The sequence below is a fragment of the Manis pentadactyla genome, chromosome 8 (genome assembly GCF_030020395.1).
Source record: "Manis pentadactyla isolate mManPen7 chromosome 8, mManPen7.hap1, whole genome shotgun sequence".
Lineage (NCBI taxonomy): Eukaryota > Metazoa > Chordata > Mammalia > Pholidota > Manidae > Manis > Manis pentadactyla.
This window is the reverse complement of record NC_080026.1, coordinates 11,230,096-11,245,210: the sequence shown is the minus strand read 5'-3', so window position 1 is coordinate 11,245,210 and position 15,115 is coordinate 11,230,096. Positions and strand designations below refer to the sequence as shown.

Sequence of the window (15,115 nt, the reverse complement as noted above, 5' to 3'; positions counted from 1 at the left end):
GTACACGATCCTGCATTTTTTTTTACATTGTCCAGCTGGATGTTGACAGTCAGGTTTGAATGACCTTAGACTAGCCTTGGAAGCCATTGGATGAAGATAGCAGAAATCCCTCAACCTGGGTTCCTGAATGACTATGTGAAGCAGAGCACCCCCACCCCTTGCCATTCCCCACTTACCTGGCCTCCCTATTGGATGGCTACATAAACGTGCAAAATATTTCTATTATATTAACCCACTGAATTATCAGAAGGGCTTTGTTGTTGTTCTTGTTACAGCAGTTAGCCTACCTTGCAAATATACTAATTTGGAGAATAATAAGATTTCTAGAGAAATCAGAAGAGGGGCTGGAAAGGAACAGTCAGTGAAGTAGAAAGAAAAGCATGGTAAGAGCATACTGTCATAAAAAGCAGGGAATAACAAATTTTAAACACATACTTTGGATTTTCTCCTAAAGGAATAGACCAGTGCCTCAGAGACAAGTTAAGACTTGAAAATGCAGTGAAAATTTTTTATTTTTAGCCATAAAGATAGAATTAATTTTAATCACCCTTTCAGAGAAGAAGGAATAATATGATTTTTTCCCAAATTTCAAATTTCCTAATAAATCTCACTAATAAAATGATATTGCAAGTAACCAGTTTCCTTTGTCTCTTTGGGACGTGGCTCCCAGTATGAATAAAATGTTGTCAGGTCACTTAACCCTATTGTTTATTTGTTCTCAAACACACACACACACACACACACACACACACACACACACACACACACACACACACAGAGGTATAAGTATGGTTGCTGGAAAATCCAACACTTTTGTTCTTAAATCTGAAAATGTGCTCCATGTGTTTACCAGATTATCTGCAACAGAGGTTGTTTTGAAATCCTAAAATCATTCAAACCTGGTATTCTAAATTTAATCATTGTTTTGGACCATAAAACTAAAGTTTACATTCCAGGGAATTTCATATCTCATTGAATGAGCATCTTATATGTTCTGTCAGTTTGGATTAAAGTTGTCTCAGATTTTGATTAATTAGAATTTCAGATTCCAAAGCAATCACAGTTTTTAAATGCCTAGTTTTAAGAGCTAAAAATTGTATCTAAAACACCAAGCTTATAGTTTCAAACTAATACAATTCAAGTAATAATTCCTAATACCTAGACTCAAAAACATTAGAGATACATTCACGGAAAGTTTACTAATCAGATGAATGGTTTCTAATTAACTGGCACAATCAAACTTATTCCATCGTTTTTTCTCTTTTTGCCTTTGAAACTTCATTAAAGGCAAATTTTTCTGCTTTGTATATCAAACTATAAATAAGATAAAAATAAGCTTCTAGCATATTCCATTGAAATTAGTCAAGCTTCTTACAGACACAGCAGTGATTTTAAAAAATATTTTTAGCCTGAGTAATGTTGACTATTAAAGTCCTGATATATTTCCAAACAGATTCATATGACTTTTTCCTTGCAAAACATAATATCCTAATTTCTAGATGGAATTTAGTGATTTACTTTGATTGCTCTGTGCTTTTTTTCTTACTTTATAAAATAGGTTTATTCTATATTTGGTTTAATGAAGCATTTCTTCATAATTAGAAGTCTCATGAAATGTACCCATCAAATTTCCTATTTAAAAAAAGCATTTTGTATTTCTTAGTCTCTAAAATGAGTACTTATGAACAAGCCTATTTTAAAGCTTTTAGATGGGTGAAATAGTTTTCTGACTCATTAATTCAACAGATTATGTTCGGATTTGAACAATAGAAACAATTAAAACTCAACAACAACTCTGTGTAGTTTTCAAATTTTTTCTCCTTAAAATTAGCACATTATGGAATGCTGTTCTAAGATAATGGGATAGCAGGATAATTTGATCTGATATTTCATGTCATCTTTTTGGCTACTTTTTATTTTTAAATGAGAATATCTGGTTTCTTTTGATAGTATACATTTTCTTTGGAATTTTTTGATTTTGACATTGGCCAGGACATGCTGCTATTTGTATTTTCCCTCTGGTTCTTTTGACTAGAAGACATTTATTTCCCTAATAAGCCGCCTTATCTTTTCATCTTCACTATTTTGCTTTTTTTTGACTGCCAATCTTGCAGTCTCAAAAGGATGGATTTCTATCCTAACTCAGAACAAGACACCTGATTTTCCCAGTGTTATATTGGTTCATGCAGTCATTTTCTCTCTTCAACTTCAATGCTAAAGTCATTCAAGTAAACAATAAGCACCTTATTTATTTAATACAAATAATGGACATGTGAGTTGAAAGTGTTTTTTGCAATACAATCCCAAGTTGAATGCAGTAATTCTGGCTTTACTGTATAAAAGTTAGCTATAAATAAGCCCCCACTCTTGTATTTGCATCTTCAGAAATACACGTCCATGGTACCCTACCTTTGGACAATCCCATGCATGCCAATCTTCCCTGAAATCACATATGGACAAGACTGAAACATTCTGGATTCTTCTGAGCCACTGCAAGCATATTCTTTCATCTGTAACCCATGTGAGCCAACTGAAATAATAATCACTGCAAATAAATCAAAAAGGACAGTCACAACCATAAACTATTATTATATTCAAATAATTTCTTAATTTCTGTTTTCTAAAGGATGTATTTTATTATTATGAAATACTTATTCTATAGATAAGGAAGGCAAAACTTTCCTTTCTCCGTAGAGAGAGCTTAACTATACGTGTTGACTTTTAAAGAATACCTGTAAGAGAGTTCTTTTATCTAAGAAATTGGATTATGCTTGAGTTTCCTCCCCATTCTGGAGTTTTACATTTCAGGAAAGACTTTAAGACATAAAGCTATAGCTATGGTCAATCTAGAGATGAAAAAGCATTAAACTAGTTATTTTGTATAGGTCAACTTAAATGTTCACTTTTTAAATAGTTGAGAGAGAGCCAAATATTTTTCTCTTCAGGCAAGTTTATGTTGGAAGCTGAGTTTTAACTGTGAGCGTGGTTACGGATTGAAATTCGGGTTGGTATAATAATCAGAAATGATTTATACAAAGTAACTCAAATAGTGACTGGCACATATGATATAAATTAAATCATGGAGCTAGGAATGGTGTCTGGCTCAAATTCTAGCTTTACCTCCTACTAGTTCTATTACCGTGAGCTAGTTAACATATCTGGGCCTCTGCTGCCGTGTAAAATGGCAATGATAATATGACCAGTTTTAAAGGTTGCTATAAAGATTTGCTGAGAACACTATGCCCAACTTGATAATGAGTGCTCAAAAAATGTTAGCTACTACTATTATACTATTAGCATTTTATAGATGCTCAAACAAAGCTCTTGACTCTCTGTGTGGTGTACTTTTTTATCTGTTTTTCTCCTAAGGAAAATGGCACTTAAAAAAATGTATTTAGTTGAATTTTCATAGACTAGATTAGGGTGGAGAAATGACATATAATTCAAAAAATTAAAGTCATTTTTTATTATCCCAGAGTGGATTAATCTTGGCAAGGTCCAGCAGGGGAATCTGATGTAGTTCTTTTCCTCGTTAGTGATCAATCATTTGGCCCTGGCTGACTCTCCTTCATGAAGCAGGAGAAGTCAAGCTTTGGCCTGCTGGAGTTTGGGGAGTGGTAAGGATGCCCACCAGGAAAGGTACCTCTTTATCTGCTTCCACCAGAATGACCACAGAGGACTAATAGGGGGCTGGGAGGCTGCTATGATCAGTATTAATCAGATATGATCATACAGGGCACCATTCTGGGGACTTGAGAGTGTTTCATGGCCCTGTCTGCCTACAGTGAATCCGCAAACAGATAATTCTATAACCAGATAATTGCAAGTAGACTGGATTCTTGTGAAAAATGCTAATATCTGGAGATGGTTGGCTTATCTTCTCTTGATTGTTATGCACATGTGATAACCATAATCTAAAGACCCTGGGTTGGAGAGAAAGTAGGTCAAACTTGAAAGAAGATTGGAAGAAGACAGATACAAATTTTACTTTCTGCCCATTGGTCCCAATTTGCATTCACATGTCTGAAGGCAATGTCACTTAGATAAATCACCACATGATCATCTTTATATGTGTAACAAGGGGCCACTGTTTAAAAACCAATTTAAGAAACTTATTTGTAATTTTCAATTTTGTATATATTTAGCTTTGCATGCCATTTTTCTTTATGTATTTATTTTTGTTTGTTGTATACATATCTTAAACTCACTAGAAAAGAAGTGCAAATACTGATTAAGAAAGCACAATGTGAAAATTCAGTTTAAAAGTTGGGAAATATCTGATATTAGTTACCTGGAGGCTATTATCGTTGGAACTGGCACTTCTCTGGGACCTACATATTCGGGGTAAGTGGCATCGATAATAAATAACCGAACCACAGGATTCTTAGCTCCAGCCTGCCAAGAAAATGGAGATCTATAAACTCACACAATTCTAATTATCACCAACATTTTAAAGATACATTAGAAACCTAGGCCTGTTTTTATAAGCTTATTTTATAAGCTAATTTTGTTAAGTACATTACTGTTGGAAAATTCTAATTATAACATGACCAGGAATTTCATTTCATTTTCACTTGCAGGGCACTTACATTGTTTCAACTACAGTGAAAACACATATTTTAAGTGATTAAGGAAAGAACTTTAACTCACAGAAGAAATACTTTGGATATGAAAATGTAGTTCCACAACTGATATTCTCTCTCCTGACTTTCAAGACAGATATTTCCCATTATTTTTATTCATTATTAGGGTAATTATAATAATCACTTCTACCTGTGCTAGTAGAAGTATAGAGTGGAATTGGTTTGGGGAGGAGAGTATAAAGAAAAAATGATGAAAGATACTTTTTGCTTTTACTCTATAATTTTGTCTAGGACAATCACCAAACACTCGCTATCTCATTGGTCATATTACTACTGCTATCATCCTACCAAAATTAGAGAAATTTAACCTTCAAATTAAGTGTCCATGGGATTTACACTTTTCTTGCTTTGTGCTTTCTTTGCTATCATGTGCCCTAAATTTATGTAAAAGAATAGTCACATCCAGACAGCTTCTTAAGAGTTCCTCTGATATTTTACTACAGAAAAAGAGAATGTTAAAATTGTTAAAAAATTTAAATCCACAAAGTTTAGGTACATAGCTTTAAATGACTCCATGCTGTTTGGATTTATCTGAAGAATTAACTGACCTTCTCTGACCTCCCTATCTCTCTGACCTTTAGCTGGGACACCCTGCTTCTTTCCAGATATCTCACCTCTCAGTCTAATGTCAGATGTTTCAGCAACTTCAGTCTTCAAAGAAACATGAGATTTTGGGTCCCTACTTCTCTGTGTGTTAGTTATTCATCAATTCTGGGTTTCTTCATCTCTTCCTGATCCCTTACAACCTCCTATAGATTCAAGGTCTTTCCCATCTTGGGTACTAAGTATCACACTTCTCACTTCCCAACATCGCCAGCTTTCAGGATTTAAACACAGTCCTTAAGGGGACTCCTACCTAGATACTCATCTCCTGTCCATTGCCTTTTCTTAAATTAATTTTAACATAAATTTTACATAAATTTTAGACTATCTAAAATTTCTATTTCTCTCACCATGCCCCCTTTGGCTTGCTTCCCAATCCGCCATGTGTATGCCAATCGATCTCATCTTCGTCACATATAGAGACCCATTGGATCCATCCCTGGCTCTGTTCCCCTTGGCAAGTAAAAACAATGGGGACTAAAGGACAAGGAACTGCAATCTAAAATCACTTCCAGTCCCTGTGCAAGAGATCTTACGATTTGATTCTCTTTCAGATTTCTTATCTAAATTAAATTAGGAAACAGTGCTTCTTCACTGTGACCTGGCCATTCTTCTACTGCACATATGTGTTACTTCTCTTCACATGTGGAACTGAATGAAAAGTCTGTACACTAAGAGTTCTCAAGTCTTTATGTAAGAAACTTTGGGTTCATACCATGTCTAATTCCCTCAGGGAAGAAACTGGGCTCACAGGTTTAACCTACTTTGTATGTCCAGTGAAGATCATAACCCATGTCTGCTTCTCCCTAACAGGAACATCAAGTTCAACATTTGTGTTTCCCATTCTAGTCTGCATTAACATAAGAATGCAGGAGGGAATTGCAAAGCAGAACTTTACCCTGAATGTAAGGCATGAAATATGAAAAAAATTAAGTTAAGCTTCTTTTTTCTCCATCATGTAAACCATATGTTTTTCATAGATTCTGCAGTAGATTTTGCAAAGACTATTTCATCCAGCACAACCAGATGTCTAAAGCAACAGATGTCCACATAAACGACAGAGCACTGCACAATGTTTGCCTTACAATGCACGGGTAGGAAGTTGTCCAAACTTGTTGATCCCACCTCTATTCACGGTGTTGGCTGGTCATTTTGACACCAGAAAAATGAAAAAATCTGCTAAAAGTATTTAACATACCTTTGGGTATGGAATATTTATCGTTCTAGGATATTGTTCATCACCATAATAGGAATAGGCAATAACTGGTATCTCAGTATCATTAAATTCTGCATATGCCAAAAATTTTCCATTAGGAGACCACCAGAGAGCATATTTTGTAGCAAGCATTTCCTCTGAAAAATAAATACTAACATATTAATTATAATTATAGCTTACTCTTAAAATCAATGTACATAATTTAAAATGTATATAGCCATTTACTGACTGAAATAATTTTTTTAATGAGGATGTGATATATGTCATCCTTTGGTTATTTAAAGATAAATAATCTGGGTCTAAAGGAATAGTTTAACCTTATACTCCATATCAAACATCAATCAGTCTTTTAAGGAATTGATATTCAACAGAAATGTCACAAAAAATGAATAATAAACCTCTCAACAATAATTAATTTTTCCCTTTGGGAAAGCTACTGGTTTTTATAGTCACCTAAAGTGGCCTAAACAAGAACTGTAAATATACTACAGAGGGACATAAATATTGAAAGGTGACTTTCTCTCCAGGGAATATTAAGAAACAAAACAAAACAAAAACAGTCCAGCTATATATGTTTTAGTAAAAGCAAAGACTAGAAGACCTTTTAAAGTCCAGCTCAGTCCTGGATCCTACCTAGTCTAAAAAGAGGACAAAATTCACAAGAGTAACAAAAACTAAGAATATTTTCCCACAAAATAATATAGACAGTTGTTTAGTTTTTGAAAAAAGACTTATTTCTCTAGAAAAAGTAAACTCTAGAAACTGTACTAAAACAGCATCTAAGGACCAGATACTTCTTGGAATATAAATTATTACTACTACTCTATAAAATACTCCTGAAAATAAATTCTACCAGTTTGATAAGATTTTCTTTCAGAACACATGATCCTGTTCATAACCTGATAATAGCTTTCAGAAATGCCACCATTCATCACAGTAACATCCACATATCTAAATGTTACTAAATGTATATAGTTATTTTCTATTAAAAGCCTAAAACAGCAGCAATAGAAAAAGAATACAGCTTACCTTCATAAACCCAGTCAGGGATTCCATTAAATATTTTATTTTCTCTTCCATTGTATGTTATTTGAAAAGGTGGGTCTTCTGGTCTTTGTTTCAAATAGATATTGTTTTGATAGACGTAGGCCTAGAAGTGGTAGTAAGATAGTTAATAAGGGGAAATTCCATAAAATATACAACAAAATTTACAATGAAGTCTGTATATTTTTGTTAATTATTCACCTGACACCTTTAAGAAGAGTGATAATCCATATTCAGAAAATATAATTAAAATATCTTTTTTAAAAAAGGCCATAAAACCCCAACAAACTCATATTAATATAAATTATGATTTTTAAATTTTATACCAAATAAAGAATAAAGTCTACTATTAGTTGTTTTATTACCCAAATAAATGTGCATATTGACAGGAAGTGAAATAAATCTCTGAATATTAATAGTTAGCCAGATCTAATCTTTATTTAGAGTCCTTAAATAAGAGCTTGGACAAAATTTCATGTTGTCTGAAGCTAGTCTGGGAAACTTGTGAAAACCATATTTTTCCTGAGCTTTCTGGCACAGCGCATTCTGGCTGAATAGAAGGATAAAGTTTTTGACTGCGATATTTAAAGAAGTCTATCCATGAGGTTGAGATTTTGCGGAATTCTCAGATGGGTTTCGATTTATCAAAACTCTTCCCATTTTTAACCACTAAAATAGTCATGATTTTTTTTTTTTCTTCCAGGCAGGGTTATTTAACAAAGGCCAAAATCAAATGGCTCCTTTTTTATTTAAATGATTAAACACTTCTATACTTTAAACACTTACTAATTTACTCCCAACAGGCGACCAGCATAAATACTGAATTGGACGAGGAAGCTCACTTCTTAAAAATTCTCTAGAAGGAAAGAAAGAAAGACAAATAAATAAAGAAGCCTTGCTGTTCAATGCAAAAACCTGTGTAGACAGAAAATAAACACACAGTGAAAACAAAGGATCACCCTCTGCTTTTTCCATCCAAATGGAAGAACTGTGGCAACGTGGGATAGAAAACGCAGAACAGCGCGTAAGCTCTTCTCTCCTTACTTACAGTCACTTAACTTTTCTGGGCCTCAATTTTCTGACCTTTCTAGTGAAGTGAAAGGATGAAAGATTGGTAGACGGTGAATATGGGATTATCTCTAGAAATCACCTAATGGAACCCCCTCATTTTATAGAAAATGTTATGAGATGATAAGAATTTTTTAAAGCACATTGCTAGTTCTTGGCAGACCCCTAATTAAACTCAAATCTTTTAACCCACGGGGCTGTAAAATTTGTACACACCAGGCTGAGATGGTCGCTGAGTGTCTTCCAGCTCTGAAACTCTGTAATCGTGCTGCAGTTGAATATGTACTCTTCCACATTCTCATTCACAACCCCCATCCTTGTGAATGCATATGCATTTCAAATTTTTGAAAATAAGATGCCATTTGACAATCTCCCCAGGGATCTGACTTGAAATCAGAAAAGGAAAGGAACATCTGATCTCAAGCTAAACTGAAAAACAGATCGTATACTGGGCAGTATGCCTTAGGCTTGCAAAGTCCTCCACCCAGGGGGAAATTTCAAATAGCCTACTGGCCAAAAATCTCACTTTGAGGCTTAGAGTCACCCTGCAAATACTCAATCAACTGTCTTGCGCTATGGAGCTTTCGTAGTTCTTCAGCAAGAATGTGCTCAGATTTTTTGGAGTTAACAAGTCATAGGATGCCATGCTTGAGTTTTGATTATTATCTTGTTGAGGAGTGCATTAATAGTTTCATCAAGGATGCTTTTGTGGAGACAAAAAACAATGCCTGCCTCTAAAGTACTATATGGGGAGTTTGAAAAAAGACTCCTTGATCAGCGTCTCCAAAAAAAAAAAAATCTCTTCAACTTGGATCTAACATATGCCTGATATTTCTACTTTTCTCATTTTTTTTTTTAAGGTTTGGACACTATGAAGACTTGGAATAACCATTAATTTTATTTAACTTACTAGATCGTGCAGCATGAAGCCTAATGAAAATGAGAGAACATGGCACTAGACATATCAATTTTGACTGGAGAAAGAGTGCGGCCCCTTGGAGGAAGCAGACCGTTGGCGCTGACTGCCAGAGGGCAGGTGATGAGCATCAGGCTCACGGGAAGATCCCGAGCCTACTGAAAGGCATGGGAGGGCGCAAAGGAATGACCCAGGAGGGAGGACATTCTTCACCTGGTTTACCATTCTGCCTCAAACCAGGATTCACGTTCCCTTTGACATTGTAACACTGCCTTAGGCTTCCATATGCCGTGGAATCATCGATGCGATCATACAGATAGCGCCAAGCTGAAAATCTCAGCACACAGTCTCTTCATGACTGGCAAGTCACCACAGCTGCCATTTTCTGTTTTCTAAGTAATTAACAGTGTGACAGGAAGTGGGGAAGGCTGCTTCACAAAGGCTGCCATCGCCTCACTATTCCTTCTCTTGCTTAAAACCAGAACCATCTTTATTTTCTCTGTGGTAGACTTTAATAAACTCTTCAGAGGCACATCAAAGACTTGGAATTAGCAGTATTCAGTCTTGACTTGAATCTCAGCAAACTTGCCATCCCTCATTTCTAAAGTATGCTATATTTACCTGACAAAAAACCAATCTGCCAAACTAGATAGTTGTGCAGAAAAAAAAAAAACTGCACAAAAGCAAAATATTTAATTTACCCTAGGCCATAAAGCTTATAGAACCATTATTAAAATTAGTATTATCATCTTCTTTTCTGAATGTTGTTTAATTCGGTGCCCCTCAACATAGGTAAGACATGGGGAATTTCAAAATGATTAAAAGACAAACAAGGAATGATTAAAGACTTCAGAAACTGTGCTGGAGAAGTTAGGCTTCCATGTCACCAGTGTAAAGGTGTTTTGAGAGTAGGGTTGGCATGTCCAGCTCATTTGTATTTTCCCTTATATGCTTTTCACATATTTGAGCTCAACAAAAAGCAATAAATACTTCTTCTTGAATTTGGTGATGATGTGGGTACACAGAAGAGAGACTGAGAGTGCATTAGATGGATTTAGATTGTACTTTACAAAGCAGTTCCTATTTCTTAATTTGACAGTTTAAGGAGATCAGTGTTACTCTTTTCTGAACATTTAAAAGAAGTAGATAAATTTTTTTGAATTTTTGTACTCTTGCTAGACAAAAGGGGAAATAGACCATAAAATTTTTCAATACCTCTTCAAGCCATATAATTATTTTTCCCTTTTACATAACAGCAAATAGGATATCACATTAAGATGAGTAACTAAACCAATTCATTGTCCATACTTAGTCCCACCCCCCAGAGTGGTTTTTCTAAAGTGCAAATCTGATCATGTCATTTCCCATTTAAAACCCTCCAGTGATTTCCTATTGTCACCGGAACGATGTCTAAACTCTCTTTTTAATGGTTTCCTTATTATTATTTGGCCCATGCTTCTTGGCCTCAACCCCTTCCCAACCTTATACCACCTCCCACTAGTCAGCATGCCTTCCTCCAAATCCCACTCCGCTGATCTGCTTTGAGTTCTGCAACACCCCATGCTCTTCCTTCCCTTTGGGACTTTACATACTATTACTTTCACCAGGAATTCTCTTCCTCAGTTCTTCAACTACTCATTTAATTTTTTTCTTTTAAATTGTAAATATTTCAAATAGTTAAACATACAGATAAAGAAAATAATATAGTAGATGGCAATTTATCTACCGTCTAAATTTAAGAGATACTAACATTCTATAATTTCAAAAAAATTAATTTAGATTGAAGTAATGGAATATGTGCATAGATACAAGTAATGTTGTATTTTCCTCCCTTCTTCTTCCTTTCAATGAAGTAGCCACTGTCCTACAAATAGGGTTTCATTCCCATGCATGTTTTTGTACTTTTACTATATAAACTTACTTCCATAAATTGTATATTTATAATTTAGCATTCAAAAGTAGGGAAAATAAACTATATTGTGTATAAAAATGCAAAATATCAGTCAAATAAAACGGTGAAATTCCAGAGAAGTACTTTCTTGAATTCTTAAGTTTTATGGGTACATATATATTGTAAAGTAAGAAACTAAGATCAGTAACAAGATAATGTAGTCTTAACCTCAGGTCAGAGTTTGGAATGAAAAAAATCTATGTACATTAGATTTTAAGTGTATTAATAAGTAGACATGAAGTTTTACCCATTCCTGAGGTCATAGATGTGATATGTTGCTGTGTAAGAGTATCTCCAAAGCTGTCAGAAAGAAGAGAGGTAAAGACAAATTATGATTCTTAAAAGACACATCAATAATGAATAATCGTAGGTTATTCAGTTCAAGGCTCAGAATTGTAAAAGGACTATTTTCACACAGCAGTAGGAAGGGTATGTTTCAGTTCCAAGCAAGTCTGCATTTAAAGAGTTTTACTGTGGACTTTTGCACTGTTTGTCCAAGTTCCAGAACTAATCTAAGCAATGATTCAACCCTCACTCCATAAAAAGCATATCCAAACACATTTCTTAATATAAAAAGCTTTTTCTTTAATATGCTTTATTATCCTAAGAATTTTCCTTTCATTCTTTACCTTAATTGAAGTAAAACCACTATGATTTCCATGGCCCATAAGGATTATTCTCTACATGGGTAATTCATTATAATAATACCCTTTAAAAATGGGTAAAGTGAATTTCATTCAATGTATAGTTTTAATGTAAAATGGTTGCCTTTCTTTGACTATAATCCTTTTCTTAATAATATAAATTGAAGAAATAAATAGGAGATATATAGTTTATAATTCCTCCTGCTCTTTTTCTCATTAAGTATATTTGTGCCATGGTTGGTGAATAATGCAAGCATTACCTTGGATTTTGTTTTTTAAAATGCTTTCAAACTTTTGGTAAAGAAACTCTAGCTCCTTGAAACAAGTCTTTCTGAAGATTGATGGTGACTAGGATCTAAAAGTAATTGTTAGAATTTTAATTCAACAGTACATTACTTTGCCCTTTTGCAAAAAAAAAATCATATTGAAGATGTATATGTAGAAAAGATAAGATGATGAACTTCCCTCTATAAGTTCATTCAGAAAAGGGAAATTAAGTGAGAGTACGTGGTCTGGTTCGGTGGGATATTCCTACCCTCGGCTTTTGAAGATACAGATTTAAATCTTGGTCTATAACTGACTACTGTTCATTAATCTTCCTTGAGCAAGTGAGCAAAATAAGCAGTATACTTATATTTTCATTTTCAGTAATAAACTTTCATGAGATTAAAATATGGGGGGATTAACTAATGATTTATGATGTCCTATAGCTTTAGAAACATCAGTATAAGTCTCCCTTTCTGATGAATATCAGTGTTCCCAAAAGATGTTTTCTCTCCATCTGAGGAAAGTACTTTCTACCACTAGATTATACCAGACAAGTATGCCAAATTCTCAATTGCGCGTGTTTCAGTTAAGCTTTCTGGGCTCTTCTAGAACCCACATTAACTTCTTGAATATTTAGGGAGAAAAGTAGACTCTTGCTTCCTTTCACTTTTTTAACTCAACCTGTGGATTAGTAGGCAATATAATATACCCAAATTAAATAGTCAATACCTTTGAATAATCACTCTCAAGATATGCAAATTGCCGATCAGGTGATAAGGCATAATCTGAAGCATTCACACTTTTCTGAAATTATGAAGAAGGTGATTAGAGTACAGAAAAAAATACCAGAGTCATGTAAATTTGTAGTTCTAAAAGAATAATGTATCACTGATATACTCCTACATACATATATAAAATAATAATGTATCACTGATATACTCCTACATACATATATTTTCAATGTAATTTAAAAAATGTTTATTTAGTACTTTCTAGATACAAAGAAATTTACTAGATACTGTGGGAGGAGGATGTGATAATCAGATATACTTTTTGATTTCAAGAAGCTTACAATGTTAAACTTGAAAACAAACAACTTATATTACAAATTAGAAAGTTCTATAAAAGAGATATAAATGTAGCATTGAAAAAACATTAAGGAAGAAGTGATTAAACCCAAAAGAGAAGTTCATTGATTGCACAGAAGAAAAGTATCTTCTGAGTTTGACTTTGAAAGATTAGTGGGCTGTTGAGGTGAAGAAAGTGGGAAGACTGAGAGTCTAGGAGGGCAGAGTAGCATGTGTCTATATATCATCACTACCATTTATGGAGCATTTATTGTGTTAGGTACTGTCTAAGCATTTTCAAATGCTTCTTCATTTAATTCATACATTAAGCCAAAGATGTACTATTATCTCTACTCTACAGAGGAAGAAACTGAGGCACAGTGATGCTGGTGTCATGAACCTTTCTCAGGGTTCCATAAGTAGTAAGTAATAGAACCAGGATTTGAACCTTGGTTTGCCTGACTACGAGGACTGAGTTCTTCACTCTTATCTCATGCCATACTATTTCCACAGAGGAAGAGAGATGCTAGGTGACTTAGAGGAGCCTAGGGCAGTAGTCTAGTGTGACTAAAAGAGAGAACTGGGGAATTGCAGGGGGGTAGGGAGCTGACAAGGCAGGTTAGGTCCAGTTCAGGTGTAAGAATGTAGACTCTGTTTCTTGGTCAGTGAAGTGCTGGCAAGAAAGTTTTTGAGGTGGAAGATGAGGTGGGATACATACCATGGTGGTGTTACTTAAAATGGTATATGATTCTCCTGTTTCAATGTTATAAAATACTACATTATTATCTGTAGATTGATGAAGATATTCTTGTCCTTTAAACAAGAAGGAAAACAGAGCATGAAATATTCTCCGTAACAGGAAATAATACATTTATAACAAAAAGAAACCTCTCTGGTTTCACAGACTTACTTTGTTTTTTCTCCCTGCCCAGTGTATATTGCTTTGTAAGATTTAAAATAATAAATGAACGGTGGAATGCGGGAAGGATGTTTTTTTCTACTTTACACCAAAAATACAATAGATGCTAGTAGCAGCTCTATTTTAACCACATCAGGGTGCTTATAAATAAATTGGGTTTTCTCTGTGTTACAAGAGGGATGAACAAGTTTAAAATGGTATGCTTCTTTTGCAGTGAGAAAATACATTACATTTGGGTTGTATTTGATTTAGTTTAAAGTGTATTTTATATTTATGTGTTTTTTCTATTTTGTTTCCTATAGAGTAAAATGAAAATATTTGATTTTGATTAGTGGCACTGTAGATAATACCTATAATGTCATAAGCATGTTAGTTGACCTTACCATTTGTTTGATGAGACTTACTTGACATCATCCCGTTTTGATAATCTGTAAGGATATTTTGTTGAGATGGGATTTGTCTGTTCCTCAGATTATCCAGATGAACAATGGAATTTCTCTTTTGGCAACATTCTCATGACCTCTCCTACATGAGTGCATATCTACCATTCTGAAAAGCTATTCAATAAACTCAAGATTATTCTCATAACGTATTCCCAACTATTACTTCTTTTGCTAAAGCTCCAATTGACATCATTACTACTGGGAAAGTCCACTCTAAATGGTTCTGTCCAAAGTGCTTTGGTGACCTGATCAAATAATTGTTCTTTTTTCCATTTCAACTGATATAACTTGTTACCATAGAGATGTGTTGGCACTAAAAACAAAAACCAAAAAT

The 15,115-nt window shown here is 34.3% G+C and overlaps 1 protein-coding gene across 5 annotated transcripts in view; it reads right to left on the bottom strand.

Annotated features, from left to right (window-relative positions):
- The window catches only part of FAP (fibroblast activation protein alpha), a 64,719-nt gene that overhangs the window by 36,434 nt on the left and 13,170 nt on the right, over positions 1 to 15,115 (bottom strand). For 4 of the 5 annotated variants that reach the window (XR_008998809.1, XM_036884128.2, XM_057505485.1 and 1 more), the window contains 8 exons: positions 14,138 to 14,232; positions 13,082 to 13,156; positions 11,689 to 11,741; positions 8,293 to 8,362; positions 7,492 to 7,612; positions 6,445 to 6,599; positions 4,292 to 4,395; positions 2,410 to 2,545 (listed from right to left, as the gene is read on the bottom strand). Coding sequence is in view for 4 of the 5 variants with exons in the window: in XM_036884128.2 (XP_036740023.2) it covers positions 2,410 to 2,545; positions 4,292 to 4,395; positions 6,445 to 6,599; positions 7,492 to 7,612; positions 8,293 to 8,362; positions 11,689 to 11,741; positions 13,082 to 13,156; positions 14,138 to 14,232 (809 nt within the window). In the remaining variant the exon portion in view is untranslated. Of the gene's footprint in view, positions 1 to 2,409; positions 2,546 to 4,291; positions 4,396 to 6,444; positions 6,600 to 7,491; positions 7,613 to 8,292; positions 8,363 to 11,688; positions 11,742 to 13,081; positions 13,157 to 14,137; positions 14,233 to 14,742; positions 14,896 to 15,115 lie in introns of all 5 variants that reach the window. The other variant, XM_057505486.1, reaches the window with a different exon arrangement.